The sequence below is a fragment of the Lissotriton vulgaris genome, chromosome 1_1 (genome assembly GCF_964263255.1).
Source record: "Lissotriton vulgaris chromosome 1_1, aLisVul1.2, whole genome shotgun sequence".
In the NCBI taxonomy this organism is placed as follows: Eukaryota; Metazoa; Chordata; class Amphibia; order Caudata; family Salamandridae; genus Lissotriton; species Lissotriton vulgaris.
Window position 1 is genome coordinate 258,009,113 of NC_141685.1, and position 22,316 is coordinate 258,031,428.

Here is a 22,316-nt window from a genome sequence, read left to right on the forward strand (position 1 = left end):
GATTGCACCGCAGTTTTTAAGGTCCCGGTGTAAACGGAGGAAGTGGTCGTTTCATATATATATATATATATATATATATATAATACATGATAAAGAATAGGAAACATAATAGAAACCTCAAAAAACTATTCCTACATAGGAAAGCGTGGTAAAGAGAAAAAACTACTTGTAACACATTAGTGTCATTATGTTAGTCCAAATTACAGCCAATCAGGCGTCAGCACCCTAGAACCTTCTCCTCAGAAGCTCAAGCCCTCAGATTTTCTACTGCACGTCGTGTGAAGGGAGTCTCCCTGAGCTCTGCTCAGTTTTCACCTCTACTCATCTATTTCCAGTGTTTTCCATAACATGTCAAGTAAGAAGTCTTTATTTAGACCTTGCTCTTCTTGTGGGAAGCTGCGCCTTTTTGAAACGGACCCCCACCAGAAGTGTATATACTGTTTATACCCTGATCATGAGGCTAGCAGCTGCAAGTTTTGTAGAACTTTTTCTACAAAGACTCTGAAGGACAGAGAAGGCCGCCTTCTCCTTTGGCTTCAACGTCTAAAAGACAAGGATTCAGCCCTGTCAGACGCAGAAAGTTTTCATTCTGGACTTTCTTCAGCAGCATCCAAGCGTGGTAGTTTACAGGATGTTCCATCTCCTTTCCTCAAGAAGATGAAGTTGGCCTTGCCTCTAGCTTCTGTGGCGTCTTCTGCCACCCCTACCACCTTTATGCCCAAGAGACCTGGCTATCAGGCGTCTTCTGCTGCCTCTCGAGGTCTTTCCACGCCTCTCAAAGTTTCGCCGTCGACGAGAGCGTCGACGAGCGCTCCGACGATGAGAACGGCATTTGCTACATCCTCGACGACGACGCTGACTACTAACTCAGCTTTTTCTTCGTTGACGGCGGTCTCGTCGACAGCATCCACGTCGACTGGGGTTGCCTTGCTTTCCAAGCCAGTTCCGTCGACGATTCTCATTTCCTCGTCGACGAAGAAGAAAGAATCCTCGCCAACGAAAGTCTCCAAGAAGTCCTCGACGTCGTCGACGGCGACTCCGTCCACCAAGATCTCGTCGACGAAGATACCGTCGACCAAAGGCTCATTGATGAAGACATCGTCGACCAAAGCCTCGTCGACGAAGACTCCGTCGACGGAGGCTACACTGGCGTCGACGACCGTTCCGTCGACAATTGCTTCTTCGACGGCCTCGTCTACAGCTGATCGACCGTCGACAGTGGCCCCGACGACGATTCCGTCGACGGCCGTACCGTCAAGGATGATTTCTCCAAAACTATCTTCGTCGACGAGCAAGCCAGTATCGTCGGTGTTATCGACGACGGCACCGTCGACGGCGGCACCACTTTCCATTGCCTCGTTGCCGTTAGTGCCTTTGAAGACTTCAGAATCTTCTCATCGTCGCAACAAGGTTCCGTGTCACCAGCTCTCGGATCGAGAGCTGCAACCACCTTCTCCAATGTTTGCCACTACATCTGAGCCTGACACTGACTCAGAACAAGAAGGGGATACCTTTGGAGCGGCACAAAGTCCATCTGACTTAATAATTAAGTGTCAGGACTCGGATTCTGACGAAGGTGACGGTGATCAACAGTCTCAATCTGAGGAACAGCTGGCCCAAGTCCCTATGGCTACCATTCCTTTAACTCTGATCTCAAATCTCCAACATATGCTGGATGATTACAACCGCTGTTTCCCAGCTACGCCACAGAGTACACCAGCACCATCTCCGGCTACCGTGGCACTGTCTCCTCCTTTTAGGCCGCCTGTGTTAGCACCTACAACTTCGTCTCAGGTTCAGACGTCTATTAGGATCCATACAACAGTTTATCCACAGGATGCGGATGATGAGGCGGTCCCAGAGCGTGAGGACGGAGAAGTCCCAGACAATTCGGATGAAGCAGGCGACCCGGATATGGCGGACTGGGATGATTATCGGGCACAGACGTCCTCACCTCAGCCAGGGAACTCTGGAGATTCACCTCCTGTGGATATCGCCAGTTTCCATCTTTCAATGGATAAAGCAGCTCTGCCCTTTAAATTACCAAGATCACAACGTGAGGAGGACTGTTTCCTTTATGATTTTAAAGACAAACCTTATAAACAAACCCTCACGATTCCTATCATCGATTTTGTTTAGAAGGAAGGAATAAGCTCATGACTGCTCCAAACTACTTACCTGCACAGATACCGCGCTTTGAGAAAAAGTACAAGGCCCCGAATGGGTCTCCGGCTTGCCTGCTTTCTCACCCCAAACCAGACTCGGTAGTGACTCAGGCCGCACAGCGTCGAGCCCGGAACCCAGCGGCTCCTATCACGGCCCCTCCGGATAGAGAGGGTCGACGTCTGGATGCTATTGGCCGCAAGTTCTCAACGATGGCTTCCACATCTGTCCGGGCAGCCCATGCCTTAGCCATCTTGGGACGCTATGACAGACAAATGTGGTCAGACATTTCAGATCTCATAGAACTCATACCTGATGCTTCCAAGGCTGACGCTCTACAGATCCTTCAAGATGGACAGAGAACGTCAGAAGAAATGATCGACTGCACAGTCGATGTGGCTAACACAGGATTCCGTCTGCTTGCAAGTGCGGCTGCACTCCGACGACAAGGTTGGCTAAAGTCCACATCCTTCCGGCAGGAAGTCCAATCCAGAATACTGACATGCCCTATGATGGGGAATCACTATTCAGATCCCATATTGATGACGCCCTGGAGTCCATTAAGAAAGACACCAAAAGTCTTTGTGCACGTTACAATTTCGGAAGCAGTCCTTTCGAGGTGCGGGGGGACGCAGCACTTTTTCCAACGTTCGAGGTGGGCAGCAATACCGCTCATACAATAAGAGCGGCCAACGTTACACGCCCAATCAGCAATCTCGCCAGCAGTCCTCCATCCCTTACAGAGGAAAGTCCTCTTACCGGGGCTCCAACTCTAAACGCCAATGACTTTTCCCACCATAAAATGTTGGAGGTCGAATCTCTATGTTTTATTTTCAGTGGTCCTCGATCACCTCGGATCGCTACGTTTTGGACATTGTACAACGGGGTCATACCCTAGAGTTTGTAGAGATTCCTCCTTGTACTCCACCTCGTGGCCCGCCTCCTCCACACCTCGAGGAGCTTTTCCATCAAGTTCGTCTTCTTGTGTTAAAAGGTGCAGTCGAAGTGGTCCCGAAACATCCAAGAGGAGAGGGGTTTTACTCTCGATTCTTCCTCATACTCAAGAAGACCGGAGATTGGCGACCCATTCTGGATCTGAGGGCTCTCAACCAGTTCCTAAAGTCCCAATCATTCCGCATGCTGACGTTACAGGAAATCCTTCGTCTTCTATCATGACCACCATATACCTTCAAGACGCATACTTTCATGTCCCTATTATCCAACAACATCGCCAGTACCTGCGTTTCACGGTGGGACCAATGCACTTTCAGTTCAAAGTTCTTCTCTTCGGGCTGCGACCAGTGTGTTTTCACGAAGGTACTGGCCCCTGTGGTGGCTCACCTGCGTCTCCAAGGCGTTCAAATCTTTCCATATTTGGACGATTGCCTTCTAAAGTCTCAATCCCACCACCAGCTACATCAGGACATTCGCCTTTGCCAGCAGGTGTTTCAGTCACTGGGGTTGACCATCAACGTTGAAAAGTCACAGTTTGCACCTCTGCAGACCAGATCCTTCTTAGGAGCGATCCTAGATACGAAGCTCTCAAGAGAATTCGTCTCCAACGAGCGACGTCACAAAATCCTTCGTCTGGTCTCCCACATTCGAAGAAAACAGTCTGTTTCTGTTCGAACGTTAAAGTCATTCTTGGGAAAGGCTTCATCTTGCATCGCACTGATCCCAAATTGCAGGTTGCGCGCCCGTCCCATTCAGGAAGAACTGGACTTACAGTGGCGTCAGGTCTCCGGGTCCTTCAACGACCTTGTCGCAGTGACAACCCGCATGAGGAAGAGCTTGCTTTGGTGGGCACAACCTACAAATCTGGAAATGGGAACGTCCCTTCTCGTTCACGCACCAGATCTCACGCTGACGACAGACGCCTCTCTGGAGGGGTGGGGCGCTCATCTCCAGGGCCTATCCATCAAGGGCAAATGGACTCCGCCCCAGCGCAAGTGGCATATCAACAGGCTGGAGTTAATGGCGATCTTCCTAGCACTCTAGTCATTCCTCCCAGTAGTTCATGGGGAGTCAGTGCTGATCCAAACGGACAATACCACCAGTATGCACTACGTGAACAAACAGGGAGGAACCAAGTCTCCTCATCTGTCTCACTTGGCCCAGTCGATCTGGGATTGGGCTCTCTGCCACCAGATCACCTTGACAGCCGTCCACCTTCCGGGCGTGTCCAACATGTTGGCGGACTTTCTGAGCAGGTCCACTTCCTCAACGCACGAATGGGAACTGCACCAGCCGACTCTAGATCTTGTTTTTCACCAGTGGGGTCACCCAGATCTAGACCTCTTTGCAACACCGGAGAATCGGAAATGCCCGTCTTATGCAAGTTGGCATCCCCACCCCGGGTCGTGCGGAAATGCCCTTTTGATAGACTGATGCTATCTATTCGCTTACGCTTTTCCGTCGATTCCATTAATACAGCGGGTGCTGTGGAGGATGTGGAGACAGCCTTGCCACATCCTGTTGATCGCACCTCGTTGGCCAGGCAGGCATGGTTTTCAGAACTGCTTCTGTTGTCCCAATGCGAGCCCATTCCTCTGCGCCCTCGTCCAGACCTACTATCAATGGACAGAGGCCTAGTGTGCCATCCGGACCCCTCCACACTACAATTGTGGGCATGGAACCTGAGTACCTTGAATTCGCAGATTTGAACTTATCTCAGGAATGCAGAGACATCCTGGCTCAAGCTAGGGCTCCGTCTACCATCAAGACTTATAAACTCAAGTGGAAGAGATTCTGCCATTGGTGTGTTTCAGCCAATGTCCATCCCATCCATTCCACTCCAAAGCAGCTTCTTCCATTCTTCTTAAGCCTTGCTCAGTCAGGACTCTCTCATTCTACCCTGAGAGTTTTCTTAGCTGCTATATCTCACTTCAGATACGATGGCTCTTCTTCCCTCTGCTCGTCCAGAATCATACGACAATTCTTCAAAGGACTTTTCCGCAAGTTCCCACCTGTTCGGCGCCCTCCTCCATCTTGGCACCTCAATGTTGTACTATCCCAACTTATGAAGTCACCATTTGAACCTATCCATAAAACGGATATCAAATTCCTCACCTGGAAGGTTGCGCTTCTTTTGGCTTTGACCTCATCTCGTCGCGTGAGCGACCTGCACGCTTTCACTATCAAGCACGCTTTCACTATCAAGGCCTAACGGAGTGGCGCTCCGCACTAACCCCTCTTTCCTACCTAAAGTACCGACAGACTTTCATTTGAATGAGCCTGTGTTCCTGAGAACTTTCTTTCTGGACCCAAAGTCTCAGGCGGAGCAGCGCTTGCATTCTTTTGACATCAAATGATGCCTTAAATTTTACATTGCCAGAACTGCCTCCTTCCGCAAGTCCGACCAGCTGTTCATTGCCTACGGACGACTGCGTAAGGGACATCCAGTTTCCAAGCCAACTATTTCTCGATGGCTTTCCTCAGCCATCGCCTTCTGCCACCTACAAGCTGGTAAACCATTGCAGTCTTCAGTGAGGGCTCATTCTACGAGGGCGATGTCTCCATCCACCACCTTGTTTGCTGGTGTGCCTCTTCATCAGATTTGCCGTGCAGCGACATGGTCCAGCAGGCACACTTTCACCAAGCATTACTGTTTGGATGCCATCAATGAAGTGGATACCGCAGTGGGACAGGCTGTGCTTCGCCATCTGTTTCATTAAGGTGAGTCTCTGTTCCCCCCTCCTTGATGTTTTACTGTGATTGCTATGATGTGTCACATGACTGTATTATCCTGGTACTGTCTTTGTTTTCTTCCATATATTTACCTAGCAATCTCAGTTTTCGGAGGTTACTGCTTTCTATTCTATTCAAGCATGTGAATCTAAGAAAGACACCCCTAATACTGGAGAAGAACAATTGTTACTTACCTGTAAACAGGTGGTTCTCCAGTACTGGTGTCTTTCATAGATTCACATGCGACCCACCCTCCTCCACTCAGAGGCTCTCTTCTCCTCATGCGCTCTTTGTTACTTGTGCTACGAAAATCTGAGGGCTTGAGCTTCTGAGGAGAAGATTCTAGAGGGTGCTGACGCCTGATTGGCTGTAATTTGGACTAACATAATGACACTAATGTGTTACAAGTAGTTTTTTCTCTTTACCATGCTTTCCTATGTAGGAATAGTTTTTTGAGGTTTCTATTATGTTTCCTATTCTTTATCATGTATTATAGGTATATATATATTATATATATTTATATATATTTAGCATTATTGCTATTTTATTTACCGTGGGACTCCCACTTCGACGACAAGGAATATTCATGCATGTGAATCTATGAAAGACACCAATACTGGAGAACCACCTGTTTACAGGTAAGTAACAATTGTTCTTATAGATGTTACCCCCACCCCTTCCATCACATGTAGTAGACCCAGCTGCGGCGTACGAGGGAGTTCCCACCCCAGGACCTCGGACATACAATCCCACACCCCCTTCCAGAACCTAACCAAAGTGCTACAACTCCATACCGTGTGTAACAGTGTCCCCACTTCCTGGCCACAGCGGAGACAGTCAGGGGCCGCAATCGGACCCGCCCACCACAATCTCTCGCTGGTAAAGTATACCCTATGCAGGTACTTGAATTGGATGACCTGCAGGCGTATCGCTATGGCTGCACCTCTGGGGGTCGCCAACGCCTCCCGCCAATCTTCGTCCTTCAATTCCTATCTCTTTTTCCCAAGACTCACGTAATTTCTGCAGTGTCGAGGAACAGTGTGTAGTTAATGTCTGGTATATGCGGGATATTTTGTGTCCCCCAGATCGCCCATAAACACCTTCGCCTCCAGTGGGCTAAATTCAGGGAGAGAATCAAGGCCCTCCAAGCTCGCTGCAAGGGCATGGCGGAACTGAAGGTATCTAAAAAATTGAGTTCAAGGCATTCCATATTCCTCACTCAGCTCCCGAAAAGACCTAAGCGTAGTCCCCGACATCACTTTCCCTAGTGTCAAAATTCCAATGTTGTCCCTTCCCCGGAAACCCTGAAGAGTCGCCAGGCCAGGTAAACGTCCATTATGCTACAGGGGGTTCTCCTTAGTCAAGTTGTTCCACCATCCCATGCGGCGCAGGGCCTGCCTCCAAATTTGGAAGACTACTTGAGTGGCCGGTGGCAACATCTTCCGCAACTGCGCTGAATATAAAATCGTATGCAGAGTGTTGGACCCCATAAGGTAGCTCTCCAGGGCATATGCCGGGTCTCCCCTATCCCCATACCACCATTCATTCAGGACTAGAAGATGAGAGGCCTGGTAATAAGAAAGGATATCAGACGTCGCCAAACCGCCACAATACGTCGACAAAAGGCAAGTGAGCAGCGGTACCTGGACCGCGCCTCCCGCCCAAAGGAATTGTCCCAGCGCGGAGTCTACTTGTCAGAACCAGTGGGGTGAGATAGGATAAGCGTGGTTCTATAGTTGGTATAGCAGCCGAGGGGGGGCCACCATTTTAAAAAAGGCAGATCTACCATAAATGGTGAGGGACATGCGGGACCACGTCTTAAGATCTGTCCGAACCCGGTCCCAAACCGGCGCTAGGTTCCACTCCCAGGAGACCGTGGGGACCTCAGACAAAAACACCCCCAAATATTTAATGCCCCCAACCGCTACCTGGAGTGCTGATGCCCAGTCCCCCTCCCCTGAACGCTCCCCTAATACCCAGAGGGTCGACTTACGAGGATTCATGTATAACCTAGAGGTTTCGCCAAATATTTGCATGATCTGCAGTAGGCGTGGCCCGACCTATTCAGATTCGTGAGAAAAAACAGGACAGCGTCTGCGTACAGTGCTATCCTATCAGACGATCCTTGCTCCCATTCAAATCTTCGCATCTGCGCATCAATGCGAACCCACGCCAGCAGCGGCTCCATATGTCTTCAATGTTTTAACTGGGCTGAAGGTCAAGAATACAAGCATTTTGTTGAATATTTATATTTATGTTTTCATGTTTGTCACCTTTGTTGCAGTCCTTCATTGCAATTTTATTTTTATTGATAAATTGCAGGAATGGCAGCGTTACAGAAGTTAAGGACCATTGACAAACAGGAGACCTGTGGGGTAAGAATTTACTGCAGTTAAATAGAAAATTCAGGAGCAAGCATTGTTTTATTATGTATTGATTACATAAACTCAGTTATAATTCACATTAAGTAGTGATGTTGATTTAACAATGTATTGTTGTAGATGTCAGCTTCTTTTATGTCTTTGCTTTAGCTATTTAGTAAAGCTGCGGGGCTAAGAAGAACACACAAGATATAAAGCTGTGAAGAGCAATTTAAACTAGCACATAGCCTCCAACTGGGCTATATATTAAAATGGATAATTGGCCTGCTTCGTATCAATTGACGTGCTAATATTACTAACCACTAGTAACAAATATGTTTATTAAGTGCCTAAAGTTTGAGGAACTGGAGTTATCTGAATTGTTGGGTTGGAAACATTTATGTGAGATTTTATGTCAGGACCGGAGGCGAGGATTATGCTCAACTCTCTATGCTGTATTTAACATAGGATCCATCATTATAAATAGCTTTCTTTAACTTTCCACATTAAAGTGAAGAACTAACAGTCCCATGAATCCTTAGGACTGTAGAAAAAATAACAACCAATGACAGAGTGACTATATTCCATAAGGCAGCCAGTCAGGATCCTGTTGAGCTTGTAACAGTCCTGTCTTGAGTCTGATCCCCCTCTTTCTTTGCTGCTAGCAGCCAGCAGTTTTTTTAAATGTTTTTTTTATTAAGTGTTTTTAATGGCACATAGCACATACATCATCTGAGAATACAGTGCAATGACATTCAGCTAGATACAAAACAAACAGAAAAAGAAATAGCAGAACCATATCCTATAATAGGACACAATAAACTCAGGTACTCCCTTGTGATCGGTGTTCAATATACATGTCTACATCTCAGTCGTAACATTATCATATACATGCAGCGTCCAAGTACATTACAGCTCTAGGTGGATCCCTCTCCGCAAGAAACTACCCACTGACCTGTTCACACTGAGCCAGTAAATATTCCCGCAGAGGAGCCCAAAAGCACTAGGTCTTGAGGACGCCGGTAACTCCTTGGAGTACAGTTCCAGCTGCTCACGGCAGTACACCTTGTCCTTGAGCCACAAAGCAGCTTTCGGGCACAATCGACTATCCCACGTAGACAGCACCAGCCTCTTTGCCAACACCATAGCCACCCTTACAAATCTTCCCACTGCCGCTTTTAAACTGGGCACATAACACAGTAAACACTCTATTGGATTGCAGGTAACCACTCGGCCAGTCATGGCTTGTATAAGAGTGACTGAATGCTGTGATGGGGCCTCTTTCTTCAGCTACTGACAGAGCAGAGTGTCCCTCTATAAGCAGTGCTGGAGCGTACAAGATTAGTTTTTGGGCCCGTCTCCGAATCTCCTGCCACGCCAAAACAGTGGTATCTATCGTGTTTATCTAAGACTTGGGCGTTTGCCTATTGGTATGTGTAATAATGTTTTTCAGTTGTGTAGGATACACTTCCGACTCTTTCACAGCCACATGCGGGATGAAGCCATGAGCCCTAAACAAAAAATACACCATGGAGCCTGCCCTAATAGGTAGTATACATAGAAATCCGGAGCATTAAATCCCCCTTTTTCAAATGTCATTGTCAAAATACTCCAGATAATCCTTGGCTACTTATTTCCCCACACTAACCTCAGCAGCTGGGTCTGGACTGTTTTAAAAAAATGTTTTGTCAGTTTGACAGGGATATTTGCAAAACAAGTACAAAAACCTGGGAAGAATAATCATCTTTATTACTGCTATGCGGTCTGCTCAGGACATAGGCAAATAAACCCAATGATCTATCTGCTGCACTAGCGCGGAATATGCACAACTGTAATTCTACCTGACAACAACCTCGGGGTCCTGATGAATCCATACCCCTAGATATTTAACTGGTTCTTCCGACCATACTAAGGGATATTCCACCTGGGGCGGGACTGTGAGGGGCGTCAAGAGGATAAGAACAGATTTCTCCCAATTTATTTGAAGGCCTGTAAAGAGACCAAATTTGATGTATTCGCGTTTAACCGGGGATAAAAAGCGTTGTGGATCGAGAACATAGAGGACCATGTCGTCCGCGTATAGGGAAATTACAACCGACCGATTGTTCAAATTTAATGCAGCCGCCCTATGTGTTTGTCGGATTTTGCATGCTAGTGGTTCCAAAACGATAGCAAAATGGAAGGGGGACAGATGGCAGCCTTGCCTAGTACCACGCTCGATGGCATATGCCTCCGACGTGAGCCCACCCACCCTAACTCTCGTGTAAGCGTCGGTGTACAGGACCTGAATCCAGCGGACAAAGACGGGGGAATCCCATTCTATTTAGAATATACACCATGTACTTCCACTTTATAGAGTCCAATGCTTTTGCAGCGTCTAAAAGAACAGCCACAGACGACAGAGCAGGGTTGAGCATGTGGAACATGAAAAATGTTGTGCGTAAATTAAAGGAGGTAGAGCGCTCTGTGATAATTCCAGATTGATCCGATAGCATGAGGAGTGGCATCAGGGGCTGCAATATAGTGGCCAGAATCCTCGCCAGTATGTTCGCACCAGATTTATCAAAGATAGTGGGCGATAGGAGTCACACTGCGATGGAGGTTTATCTTTTTTCAACAAGGTGATGATTAACACCTGTCTCAGGGATGGGGGAGACAACCAGTTTCGTGGGCCTCTGCATACATTTCTAAAATATGCGGTATATGTATATCGGCATACGCCTTATAAAACTCCGCCGTCAGACCGTCCTGCCCCGGAGCCTTATTATTGGGCAGGGAGAGAATGGCCTCTTTCACATCTTCTTCCTCAATGGGCAGGCTCAGAAATTTTCTGTGAACGTCTGACAGCCATGCGCAAGCCGTATCATCCAAATACTCATTCATAGCGTACTCGGGCATGCCACCCCGGGTCGTATATATAGCTGAGTAGAAAGACCGGAATTGCTCTACAATACTGCATTGGGAATGATGGGCTTCACCAGAGTCATCAACTATATGATCAACCTGGGGATTATCAGTCCTGTCCCGTAGTCTATTAGTCAAGACCCTGCCCGGCCTGATACCCTCGCCATAGGCTCTAGCCTCAAATCGTTTAGATAAATATATCACTTCCTGAGATGCTAGTGAATTATATTCCTCTAAGTGTTCGTGTATTTGGGCCAGCGTCTCAGTGGAAGGTGTAGTATTGTATTGTGCCTCTGATGCTCCTAGCGGTTCCTCAAGTCTGTGTAGTTGTCCTCTGAGGTCTCAAAGGATTCCGCCGAGGTGCTAATACATACCCCCCTTATCGTCACCTTAAAGGAATCCCACAGGGTCGCCTGGCTATCAAGTGAACCCATATTTAATTCAAAGTACTGTGTAATGGCATTCCTAATCATCTCGGCATAAACCGGGTCTAGCTGTGCGTCCGCCCGAAAGCGCCAGGTGAATGGTCGGTGCAGGTTGGCGGGTATAGACATTTCAAGGACAATATGATTATGATCAGATAAGGTTCTCGGGAGTGTGTAAACCTTCTCCACCCGCCCATTCACCTCCTCACTAAGCAACCAGTTGTCCAACCTAGACCAACTGTTGAATGCAGGGGTGATGTGTGTGCCTTCCAGAACTCCCACATTACGCAGCCGCCAGGCATCTACCAAGCCCATCTCCACCATGACATCTCGTATGCACTGCGCAACTTTAACTGTACGCGTCCCAGCAGGATTAGATTTATCCACATGCAGATTAAGATGCGTATTGAGACCACCCCCATAAAGGAGCGCAGCCTCCGGCCAAGTGCGCAGGACATTAAATAACTGTAAAAAAGGCGCCGGTTCATCCACCACAGGACCGTATATGTTCACTATTGTCACCAGTACCATCCCCAGCTTACCGTGTACCATAGCCCAGCGGCCCTCTGTGTCTACGCAGGTCTGTATAGGTTTAAACGGGACACCCCTTTTGATGAGAATAAGACCCCCCCCCCCCCCGCGCGTAAGAGGAGGCCAATCGGTAGGACGCCCATCTGCGCGCCACTGCGCCCTCCGTGTATTTACTCAAGTAGGTCTCTTGAAAGAGAGCAATCTGCACCCCGTGCCTTTCCAACTGTGGCAATACTTGTCTCGTTTTCTTAGGTGTATTTAAACCTCCAACATTCCAAGTTATGCTCTTGTATAGTTCACCCTTCATCTATGACGGTAATCAGGACAGTGAGTGTTGCTGACTATTCTAAAGCTTGTAGACATATATGGAAGGCAAACCAATTCATCACTAAATCTCCAATAACAGTACCTTTGACTCAAAAACATTAAACCGACCCTCCCCCGACCCACTTCAGCATCCCCAATTTGCCAAAGACCTGCCCCATACGTAACTGTCATCCCAACAAATCCAATATAGAACATCGTATCAGGTGGGGAAGACCCATTGGGGCACGTAGCGGCACAGTCCACTCCCAGCTCTAATAGGGAGGGGGCCGCCGAAGTGTCAACCCTTTCCACCACTAGGGCCAACCCTGAAGTCATACAAAAAGTAACTTTGTGTAGTACAGCCACCGGAGAGACCGCATTCCTCCCAGCCATATAACGGAGCAGAGCACAACAACCCAACAGTTTAACCCTCATCACATATTATATATTACCAACTAGTAGAGTAAACTAGATTGCTCTGAGTAACGTTACCGACTGGTATAGTGAAAAAGAGATGTAGGTGTCCATAAAATACCGATTCGGTAAATATGAATCAGTAAAATACCGATTCTGTATTTACCGAATACATATTTACCGAATCGTAATTTACCAATACGTTATTTACCGAGTTCTTATTCACCGAATCGGTAAATAAGAAATCGGAAAAAATGCCCATCGAGATGTAGGAAAGGCCAAAAATACCGAATTCATTGAAAATTGGTATTTAAGAGTCGTATTTACCATGGACTGTAAGCAGGTGGTAACCATGTGCATGCTATAAAAAGGGCCCAAAATGCAACAGTGTTTGCAAAATGGCGGCACTCTATGTGATTGCGAGGAGGCGAAGGCTACAGGCTGCAGGTCTGAGGGTATGGCAAAGGGAGGAGCAGGTGTACAGGCAGAGGATCATTCTGTTTCAATTGACTGAGCCTGAGATACTCCAGAGGTACAGGCTGCACCCCACAACCATCATGGACCTAATAAGGGACCTCCACCCATACATGGATCACCCAACACCCAGGGCCCACGCCATCCCACCCCATGTCCAGGTGCTGTGTAGCAAACACCTGCTGGCCTCTGGGAGCTACCAGAGTGTGATAGCTGCAGTAGGAGATGTATCCGAGAGCTGTCTGTCCCGTTTTTTCAGGAAGTTCCTGGATGTGATGACGCAGAGAACGGGACATTACATCCAGTTCCCTGACACACCTGCGGAACTTGCTAAAACCAAAACAGACTTCTATGGACTGGCACACTTCCCGCATGTGATAGGCTGCATTGATGGCACCCACATTCCCCTATGCCCACCTGCAGCCACCGAACACATATACAGAAACCGTAAGTCTACGCACTCCATCAATGTGCAGGTGATATGCAATGCAGGGAACATCATCACCGACATAGTTGCAAAATTCTCAGGGAGCACGCACGACTCCTACATATTCCCGAACAGCGGAATATACATACGGCTACTTAATGGAGATTTTGGAGATGGATATCTGCTAGGTAAAAAAGTGTTACACACCCTGAAATGGATGTCAGCTAAATGTGCAATGTGAATGTAACTCATGTACCTCTCATTCTCTCCCAGGTGATATTGCATATGCCCTGCGTTCCTTTGTGCAGACACCGTACCTCAACCCAACCAACAGAGCAGAAAGGCGATACAATGTGGCACACAGGTCCACTCGCAACGTATTGGAGCGAACATTTGGACCCCTCAAGAGCAGGTTCTGTTGCCTCCACAAAAGTGGAGGTGCACGACAGTACACCCCCATCCTGTGTTGCAAGATAATAGTGACCTATGCCATTTTGCACAATCTTGCTACCAAGGAAGGCACAGAGGTGGAGTTGACACATCACGAGAACATAGATGACGACCAAGAACATGCAGAGCCCCAGGCAACAGGACCAGCAGCACTAGATGGTTCATTGAGACGGACAGAAATAACACGACGATATTTCTAGGTAATGTATGACACATACACAGGTATATTTCATGACAAGTGTAGTTTAATCAGCACTACATCATCATTGTCACATCTGAAGAGGATGCATGAATCTAAGTCAATGTCTCATAGGTCAGTGCTTGCGTCCACGCACTACATTGCGGGATTTTTGTGCCTGTCCTTCTGATTCCCTGCTGGTGCCTGACTCAGCATTGCCTGTGTTGGTGTTGAGCATCTGCTCCATCGCAGAGGTCACTCTTCCCATGCCCCATGTCAAGTCTGTGCAGTAGTGCACTATTGCATCCTGCATGGAAATAGAGCGTCTGCAAAGTAGTGCTGTATTAGTTGCAAACTATTCATGGCCTTTGTTTGTTGGCGCATATGCTGTTGTTTCCTGCCACGCTGTAGATGATCCCTGTCCAACTAATCCGACAGTACTCCCATGTATGTGGAGATGTCTGTGATCCCCTTTGCAATTTGCTCCAGACTCGATGCTATGTGGCCTATGCCCTTGTCCATGTTGGACATTTTGATGTTCATGGAGCGAACCTGCCTATGCATGGCTAGCAATGATTTGGCCTGCTGGCGCTGTACTTTCACCATTGTGCCCTACAGGCCACAGAATACGCTCTCCCCTTCCTGCCGCTCCCCACCCTCACGTGCCCTCCTGCCAAGGACACTGGTGCGCGCAGCGCCTGCTGCAATCGGTGGTCTTGGCCTGTCAGCCACTGGTGCACTCTTTTGGGGGACATCATCCTCATCCTCAGATTCAGAGGTCTGCAGGATCCTCTGCGGGGGCTCCGCATGCCTACTTTCCCCTCCAGGCATGGACCCCCTGGACATTGCTATGGGTGTGTTTGACAGGTCAGGAGATCCAAACAACAGAGGGGACAGTGGGACAGGTGTTGTGGGTCGGTCCGGAGATGAGGCCTCCTGGGTGGTGTTGTTGCCTCCATCAACAGTGCTGTGACAAGTTTTTCTCTTCTCTTTCTCCCCTCTCTTAGTTGCTGGTGCCCTCTCCTCCCTTGGTGGTGCTGAACTGCGTGACGACTCTCCTGTGGAATGAAATTGACATAGGGTCAATGTTGTTGTTCATCTGTGTGTAGTTCTTAATTAAATAGTCTGCACACCTTTGCACAGTGCACATTGCTTGTTTGGTGATGTGTGTGGCATGCCTTGCTGAGTCATGTGTTGTGTACTATGCATCTATGTATACATGACTACGTCTACCATGATGCATTGCTGCCACCAAGTCTGAGCTGTTATGCAGTGTGATGTTTGTACACAGTGGGATACGGGGTCAGGTTGATGGGGGTGAATAAGGGTACATGTCTCTTACCTTATTTCTTGGTAGCTTTTGCTCTGCTATCCAGGTCTCCTATCCCATGAATGCATTCTGGCTCCAGGGTGGTTTCCACTAGCTCCTCAATCGGTTTCAGCTTTGGTGCTTTGCTCCTACCACCTCCAGTCACACCAGCATCCTTTTTCTGGGCAGCAATCTTTTTCTTTGTCACAATGCGCAGGTCATACCACCTCTTTTTTATGTCCTCAATCTCCTGGTGGGTCACACCAATGGCATTGACTTCGGCCTGTATTGCAATCCAAATGTTCCTCTTCACAGTCTCTGCAACATGCAGAGACTGTCTCCCGAAAATTTGGCTGTAGTGGCTTACTATTTCTTCAACAGCCACCTGTAATTCCTCTGGGCTAAACTTGATCTTCCTTTTTCTCTCCCCACCATCCTTTTGGCCTTCATGTGTCTCCATTCTGTCACTCTGCTTGCCTGTGGATGCTCTGCTCCTCTCACCTCTGCAGAATTGTTTGTTCTGTTGGTTTGCACCTGCATTTTGTTTTTTTTTGTAACATCGTTTTTATTGCAGTACCAAAATAATTGCACAGACAACATATTGATGAATAGCCGAGTAACATAGCAGTAAGGCACATAATCAATCCGCCCCCCCTAACATGCTATTCACGTCTCCAGGTAGAAGACTGAGCAACAAATATAATGAGTCCATTTCCTGCTTCATTGTCCAATGTCCATAGCCATAAACACAGGAAGACGTGGACTGCTTTTAAATTTTCGCCCCTCCCCCACCCCCTAACAACCACCCCCTCAACTCCCCACACTCCCGAACACCCCCCCCCCCCGTGGCAGCGCTATAGTAGAATCCTAGAGAAAAATAAGGTCTGGTGTGTGCAAGGAGAAGTTAAACATTCGCTAATGGTGTGCTCCTAGGTGCGCTAATGGGGTCGGCCGCTTCAGAGTCCGCATCCTCTCCTTCCTCCTCATCATTATCATCCCGGAGTGCCTGTACCATCATTTTTTCCCATGCTGTTGCCCTCTCCGTGGCTTTCTCATCATCAGTCCTCCTAGCCATCTGGTATCGTAAAGTGCTGTCACAGGCTGCCCACCTCAGACATTCACCATACCAGCGCTTGTATGTGGGCCCCACTTTCGATTTCCAATTCCTGGTTATTTCCCTCTTCGCCAATATCAGCCCCATATCTATGAATCTGCTGGTGGTCTTATTTTTGGATGTGTGTGGAAACCAGTGCAGCACCCCCACTGCTTTGGTGTACTGTATCTCCCTATCCATGGCGTTATTTAAAGCCCTCCCAACCTCCTGCCAGTATTTCCCCAAGGTAGGGCAATCCCACAGCATGTGTCCCAGATCCGCCCCCAGTGTGTTGCACCTAGGACAGGCCGCTTGTTCCACTCCAAAGTACTGCCGTAGTTTCCCTGGCGTGAGGTATGCCCGATGAATAATATAAAAATGTATGAGTTGGAATCTAGCGTTCCTCGTGCTCTTCCGCGCCCTCCGCAATAGTTGACCCCAAGTGGCATCAGGAATCTCCATTTGGAGGTCCAGTTCCCACTTAGCTTTTAGAGCTGTGAGCGGCTGCAAGGCCTCCCGCAACATTCTGGAATACAGACAGGTTACCACCTTAAAGGTACCGGCCGCCATCATCGCATATTGGCACGCCATGGAGGTCGCAGGTTCCTGCAATTCCTCTCCCCAGTGGTCTTGCATGGCGCCCGTTATCGCCGCATGTAATAATTAATCGCCTCGTGGAAGGTCGAACCGCTCCTGTAGCTCTTGAAACGGAAGCAATGCACCGTCTTCATACAAATCGCCCAGCATCTGAACCCCAGCTTCTTCCCAACCTAGCAGCCTCGACCAGTCTCCACCATGAGGCAGGGCTGTGACCATTCCCAGCGGGATCTCCGGAGCATGCATGCGGCGGATTCCCGCTCGTTTGCGCGCCCGGTTCCAGCAAAGTCGGAACGTCTGCTCTTCCACTGTCAGACCCCAAAGCAATAACTTCTGATGCAGCGTGATATACGCCAGCACATGCCGCGGAGTGCCCTCATCTCTAGAATGCTCCGGGCCTCGATACACCCTCGCGACCTCCTGTGTGAAAGTCTGCAGTTGAGCCGCCAGGTAGTAACATTCGAAATCAGGCAACGCCATGCCTCCCTCATCTTTGGGTCGCAAGAGGGTATCCAGTGCTATTCGCCGCCGACCCGTGCCCCATAAAAACGCTATGACCAGCGATCTCAGGCGCCGAAAGATTGAGCCCGGCACCCATATCGGGAGAGTTCTAAAGTAATATAGTAGCCTAGGCAGTGCCACCATCTTAAGCAAGGAGACCCGACCTGCCAGTGAGAGTGGGAGAGTAGCCCAGAAATCCATACACCCTTTCAAGGCATTAATACAACGAGTGATATTACCATCCAGCATATCTGCTGGGGTGTGGTATACATAAACGCTGAGGTAGTGCAGGCAATGAGGTTCCCATCGGAGCTCCTGCGCCGTGAGGGGGCATGGCTCTCCCCGTCTCAGCGGGTACAGACAAGATTTGGGCCAATTGACCTTCAGTCTCGACTTCCGCCCGAATAGTTCCAGCAAACGTCTCGCCCCCAGCAACTCCTCCTCCGCATCGGCCAAGAACATCAACAAGTCGTCCGCATACAACGAGATGACATGCGGCCTGGCCCTGTAGACCAACCCCTTATAATAGCGGCCGGACCTGGCCTCCGCTGCAAAAGGCTCCATTGCCAACGCGAACAAAAGGGGGGAAAGGGAGCACCCCTGCCTAGTGCCGCGTCGTACCGGATATTGATTTAAGATCAGTGAACCCACTCTAACTCTAGCCGCGGCTTCTGTATATAGGACTTTGGTCCAGTTAATATAGCCCTCCCCTAGTCCGAAACGCCTCATCACCTCATACAGATATTCCCATTCAAGACTATCGAAGGCTTTCTCGATATCTATGGAGAGCACGAATGGAGTAGTCTCCTCCTATAACCGAGCCCCCAACAGCCTAGTCAGCCTGCGAATATTGTGGGTAGTATTTCACGTTGGGATGAAGCCGCACTGATCTTTATGAATCAAGCCTGTCATGTGAGTCAACAATCTATTTGCCAGGATTTTGCTCAGTATCTTGTAATCCGTCGTGAGCATAGATAATGGACGGTAAGATGAGAGGGCATCACTCGCTCTACCAGGTTTTCGCAACGGGATCATAAGGGCCTCGCACATTGATCGCGGGAGTCTACCTCGCGACTGCGCCTCGTTGTAGACCAGTTGCAGTTGTGGAGCCAGGTACTCCAAGTATTTGCTATAGAACTCTATCGGGAGACCGTCAAGCCCTGGGGTTTTATTCCTGGCCATCTGTTTTACCGCACTCCCTATCTCTCTGACCGTTATTGGCCGACCCAGCTCCTCTGCTTCCGATTTCTCTAACTGTGGTAGCTGCAACCCTCCAAGGAAGGTTTCCAATTCTTCTGCCCCGCCCGTCAGCCCACTCTCATACAGACCCTCATAATATGCTCTGAACCTATCCAGGATCCCGGCTTGGGTGTGGCAAAGCCCGCCCCCTCCTCCTGAACCGCCATGATTGGAGCACCCCGCCTGATCGGGTTGGCAAGCCACGCCAGCATCGACCCTGCTTTATCGCCCTCCGCATGCGCTCTCGTCAGATATACCTTGTGGTCGAAGCTACGCAACCGCTCTAACTCCACCGCCAGCGCTTCTCTGGCGCCACTAACCCCCTCTTGGAGCTCAGGGTGATTCGGGCGCTCTCTCTCCTTCTCCCTCAACCGCCGCTCCGCTCTTTCAAGATCATCCAACAAAGTCTTACGAGCACCTGCAGCGCTCCCGATACAGTGACCCCTGATCACCACCTTAAACGCATCCCACTCCACAGCCCTAGTGGAGGCGGAGCCACTATTCTCCTCAAAATAACGTACCACTCGCTCCCCCAAGGCCTCCCTAAAAAGCAAATCATCCAATGTATCAGGTTGCAGCCGCCATGTTGGGACACAGTTGATTTCCACCATCCAGTTCAGGGACAACAACAGAGGGTTGTGGTCCGACAGCGTGCGGGCCAAATATTCCGCGCTTCCCACTGCTGAGAGCATATGCGAAGAGCACAGAAACACATCCAACCTAACATGCAGGTCATGTAAAGTTGAATGAAAGGAGTAATCCCTCGTGGTAGGGTGTAGTGCCCTCCAGGCGTCCCCCAGGTCCCAGCTCTCCTGCCAATCTAGTCGGCGTTTCGCTACCCTGTGTACTGGGGAGGCGTGCAATGGGGGATGGGATCTATCCAAATCAGTATCCACCACCGAATTGAAATCTCCTCCCATGACCATCGGCCCTGCCAAATAGCTCGCCAGTTTGCCCGAAAGTGCTGTCAGGAAAGCGGGCAAATCTACATTCGGAGCATACACACTACAAAGAGACACTATCCGGCCCCTAAGTCTCCCCTCCACAGCCACAAATCTACCCTCTGGATCTACCACTGTTTTAGTGCCCTGGAAGGGAACCCCTGCCTGTATCCAAATCAGTGCCCCCCTCACAAAGGCCGAATATGTTGTGTTAAAGAGCTGCCCCCTCCACCTCCTCTGTAGCGCTATTCCCTCCTGCTTGGTGAGGTGCGTCTCTTGAAGAAACGCTATATGCACACCCCTACGTTTCAGATACGCGTGGACCTTCTGTGAGAAGTTGGCCCGATATGCAGCGTTCGCTATTCTAGCGACCGCTATGTATCGTTCCAAACGACCCTTATGATGATTGGTTGTAAGTCAACCTATAGACCAGCTATCCTAGTAGCGTGGATACGAGCAGTCTAAGGCTAAAGACTCGAGAGGGCGTGTTAAGCCAGCTGTTTACCACACATGTACCCCTTGAACACCAAGTGAAAGGACACCACACAAGTGTTATGAAAATAAACAGGATATTTATTAAGATTCACAACAGCCCTGTACTCTTTATGAGGACAGGGTACTAAGCACAAACCAAATCTCTTGGGAAAATACTTCAAGTGCACAATTAAAACAAGTGTCCGAGGACACGGAAAGTTTAGGGGTCTCGGGCGGACCCGATAAGGCAAGTCGGAAGCGAGGGACTCAGGACCCTAGAGTAAAGAGGCTATGCAGGCACCGAAATGCCGAGTTACCTAGCCACGAGGGCTGCGGCTGCACAAGTCTTACAGGCGTCGGGGTCTTCGCTGACGAGCCAGGAGCCGGAAGAAAAGGAGTTGCTGGCCGGCGACCAGTGATGAATAGTTCGTAGAGATCCAAGCCTGGATCAGAGATCGTTGACACCTGAAAGTAGAGGGGACCAAGTTCGTACTACGAGCCAGTAGTCAGAGGGTACCAGGAGGGCACCGGTTGGCCGTCACCTCGACTAGGTGAGTGGGCGACGCTAGGCTCTGCAGTCTCACGGACCAGGAGGCGTTGTCGGCGACCCGGATGGAGGTGCGAGCTGTCCCACGAAGGATGATGCTGTCGGCGTCGCTGGGCCCAGGATTGGGGCAACAAGCCTTGGCAGATTTCAGGGCCACGTGGTGTGCCTAAAATGGCGTCTTGAGGGGAACAGGAGGGTCCGGGGTGCTTCTCTCAAAGATAGAAGCAAAGGTCAGTCTGGAGCAACCAGACCAGCAGCGTTGGTTGTCGGATGTCGTCACAGGAGGACACAAGCCAGCGGCTAGTGATCGGACAACGTGTTGAGCAGCGAGCAGAAGGGCCCCACGCAGATCGTGGAGATGCTGGGAGACTGCACTTCGGTGCTGGAGCGGCTCAGGGTCGGGGCTTCTCGGACCCCAGAGCACTCACCAGGGAATTACTTCGATGGTCGTGCTGGTTAAGAGCGTGCAGGTTTTGATGATGGCCGGTCCCTCGAGGTCTCGTCGCACCCACCGATCACAGCTGAGCTGATGACGTGGGTAGAGGTCAGAGGTGCCAGGGAAGCCGGTTCTCGTCGAGCTGGGCCGTCGGATTCCTTGAGGAAGGACTTGCAGCAAACCGCAGAGTTCTTAGATGGTGCCCGCTGATGCAGGGTGACTACTCCTTAGTCACAAGGGAGAAATCTTGAGAAGAGTCTCGAATGTCCTTTCGTAGAAAGTAGTTCTTGATTCAAAGATGATCTAAATTGGAAGGGTCCCCGCTCCGGCCTTTATCCTAAAGAAAGGGGTGGGTACATGACTAGGTCCAGCCCTAATGGTGGGACCAGGAAGGGGGGTAGTTACACCCCTCTCCCCTGCCGGACTTTCCCCAGGCCAGGGCTGGTGCCCCTGGAACTGGTTCTAACCGGCAGATGCGTAGTGAGCACCGGGGTGCCACTCCGCAGTCACCTTCTCGCAAAAGCCCTACCTACCCAGAATACACAAACCCTGTCTGGGACGGTGCGAACACCGCCCTTGACAGGAAACCCTTTGTCCAAGCGCTCCTCGCTGGAAGGACTCCCAGCAGCAGGTGGTCAGACTCGTGTCTGTGGTGGCAGCATCCATTTTGTGGAGCTGAGGCTTTAGTTAACTTTAACCGGGGTTCACAGTTACGTACATGTCGTGTCCCTCTAGAAGGGCGGAATGCTAACCTCGTCGCCAGAATTGGTGAGGGGGCAGCATCCCGATTCGTATGACACCTTACTCGACATGTCTTGATAACGCGACACCGAAGTTACCGATGTGGTACGCGTTATCAT

The 22,316-nt window shown here is 49.5% G+C and overlaps 1 protein-coding gene across 1 annotated transcript in view; it reads left to right on the top strand.

Moving 5' to 3' along the window:
- The first annotated feature begins 2,438 nt into the window (after positions 1-2,438).
- LOC147746868 (HORMA domain-containing protein 1-like) overlaps positions 2,439-22,316 on the top strand; it is a 1,271,881-nt gene continuing 1,252,003 nt past the window's right edge. The window contains exons 1-2 of the mRNA XM_086925061.1: positions 2,439-2,613; positions 8,173-8,225. Of these exons, the coding sequence (XP_086781187.1) occupies positions 2,439-2,613; positions 8,173-8,225 (228 nt within the window). The remainder of the gene's footprint in view (positions 2,614-8,172; positions 8,226-22,316) is intronic.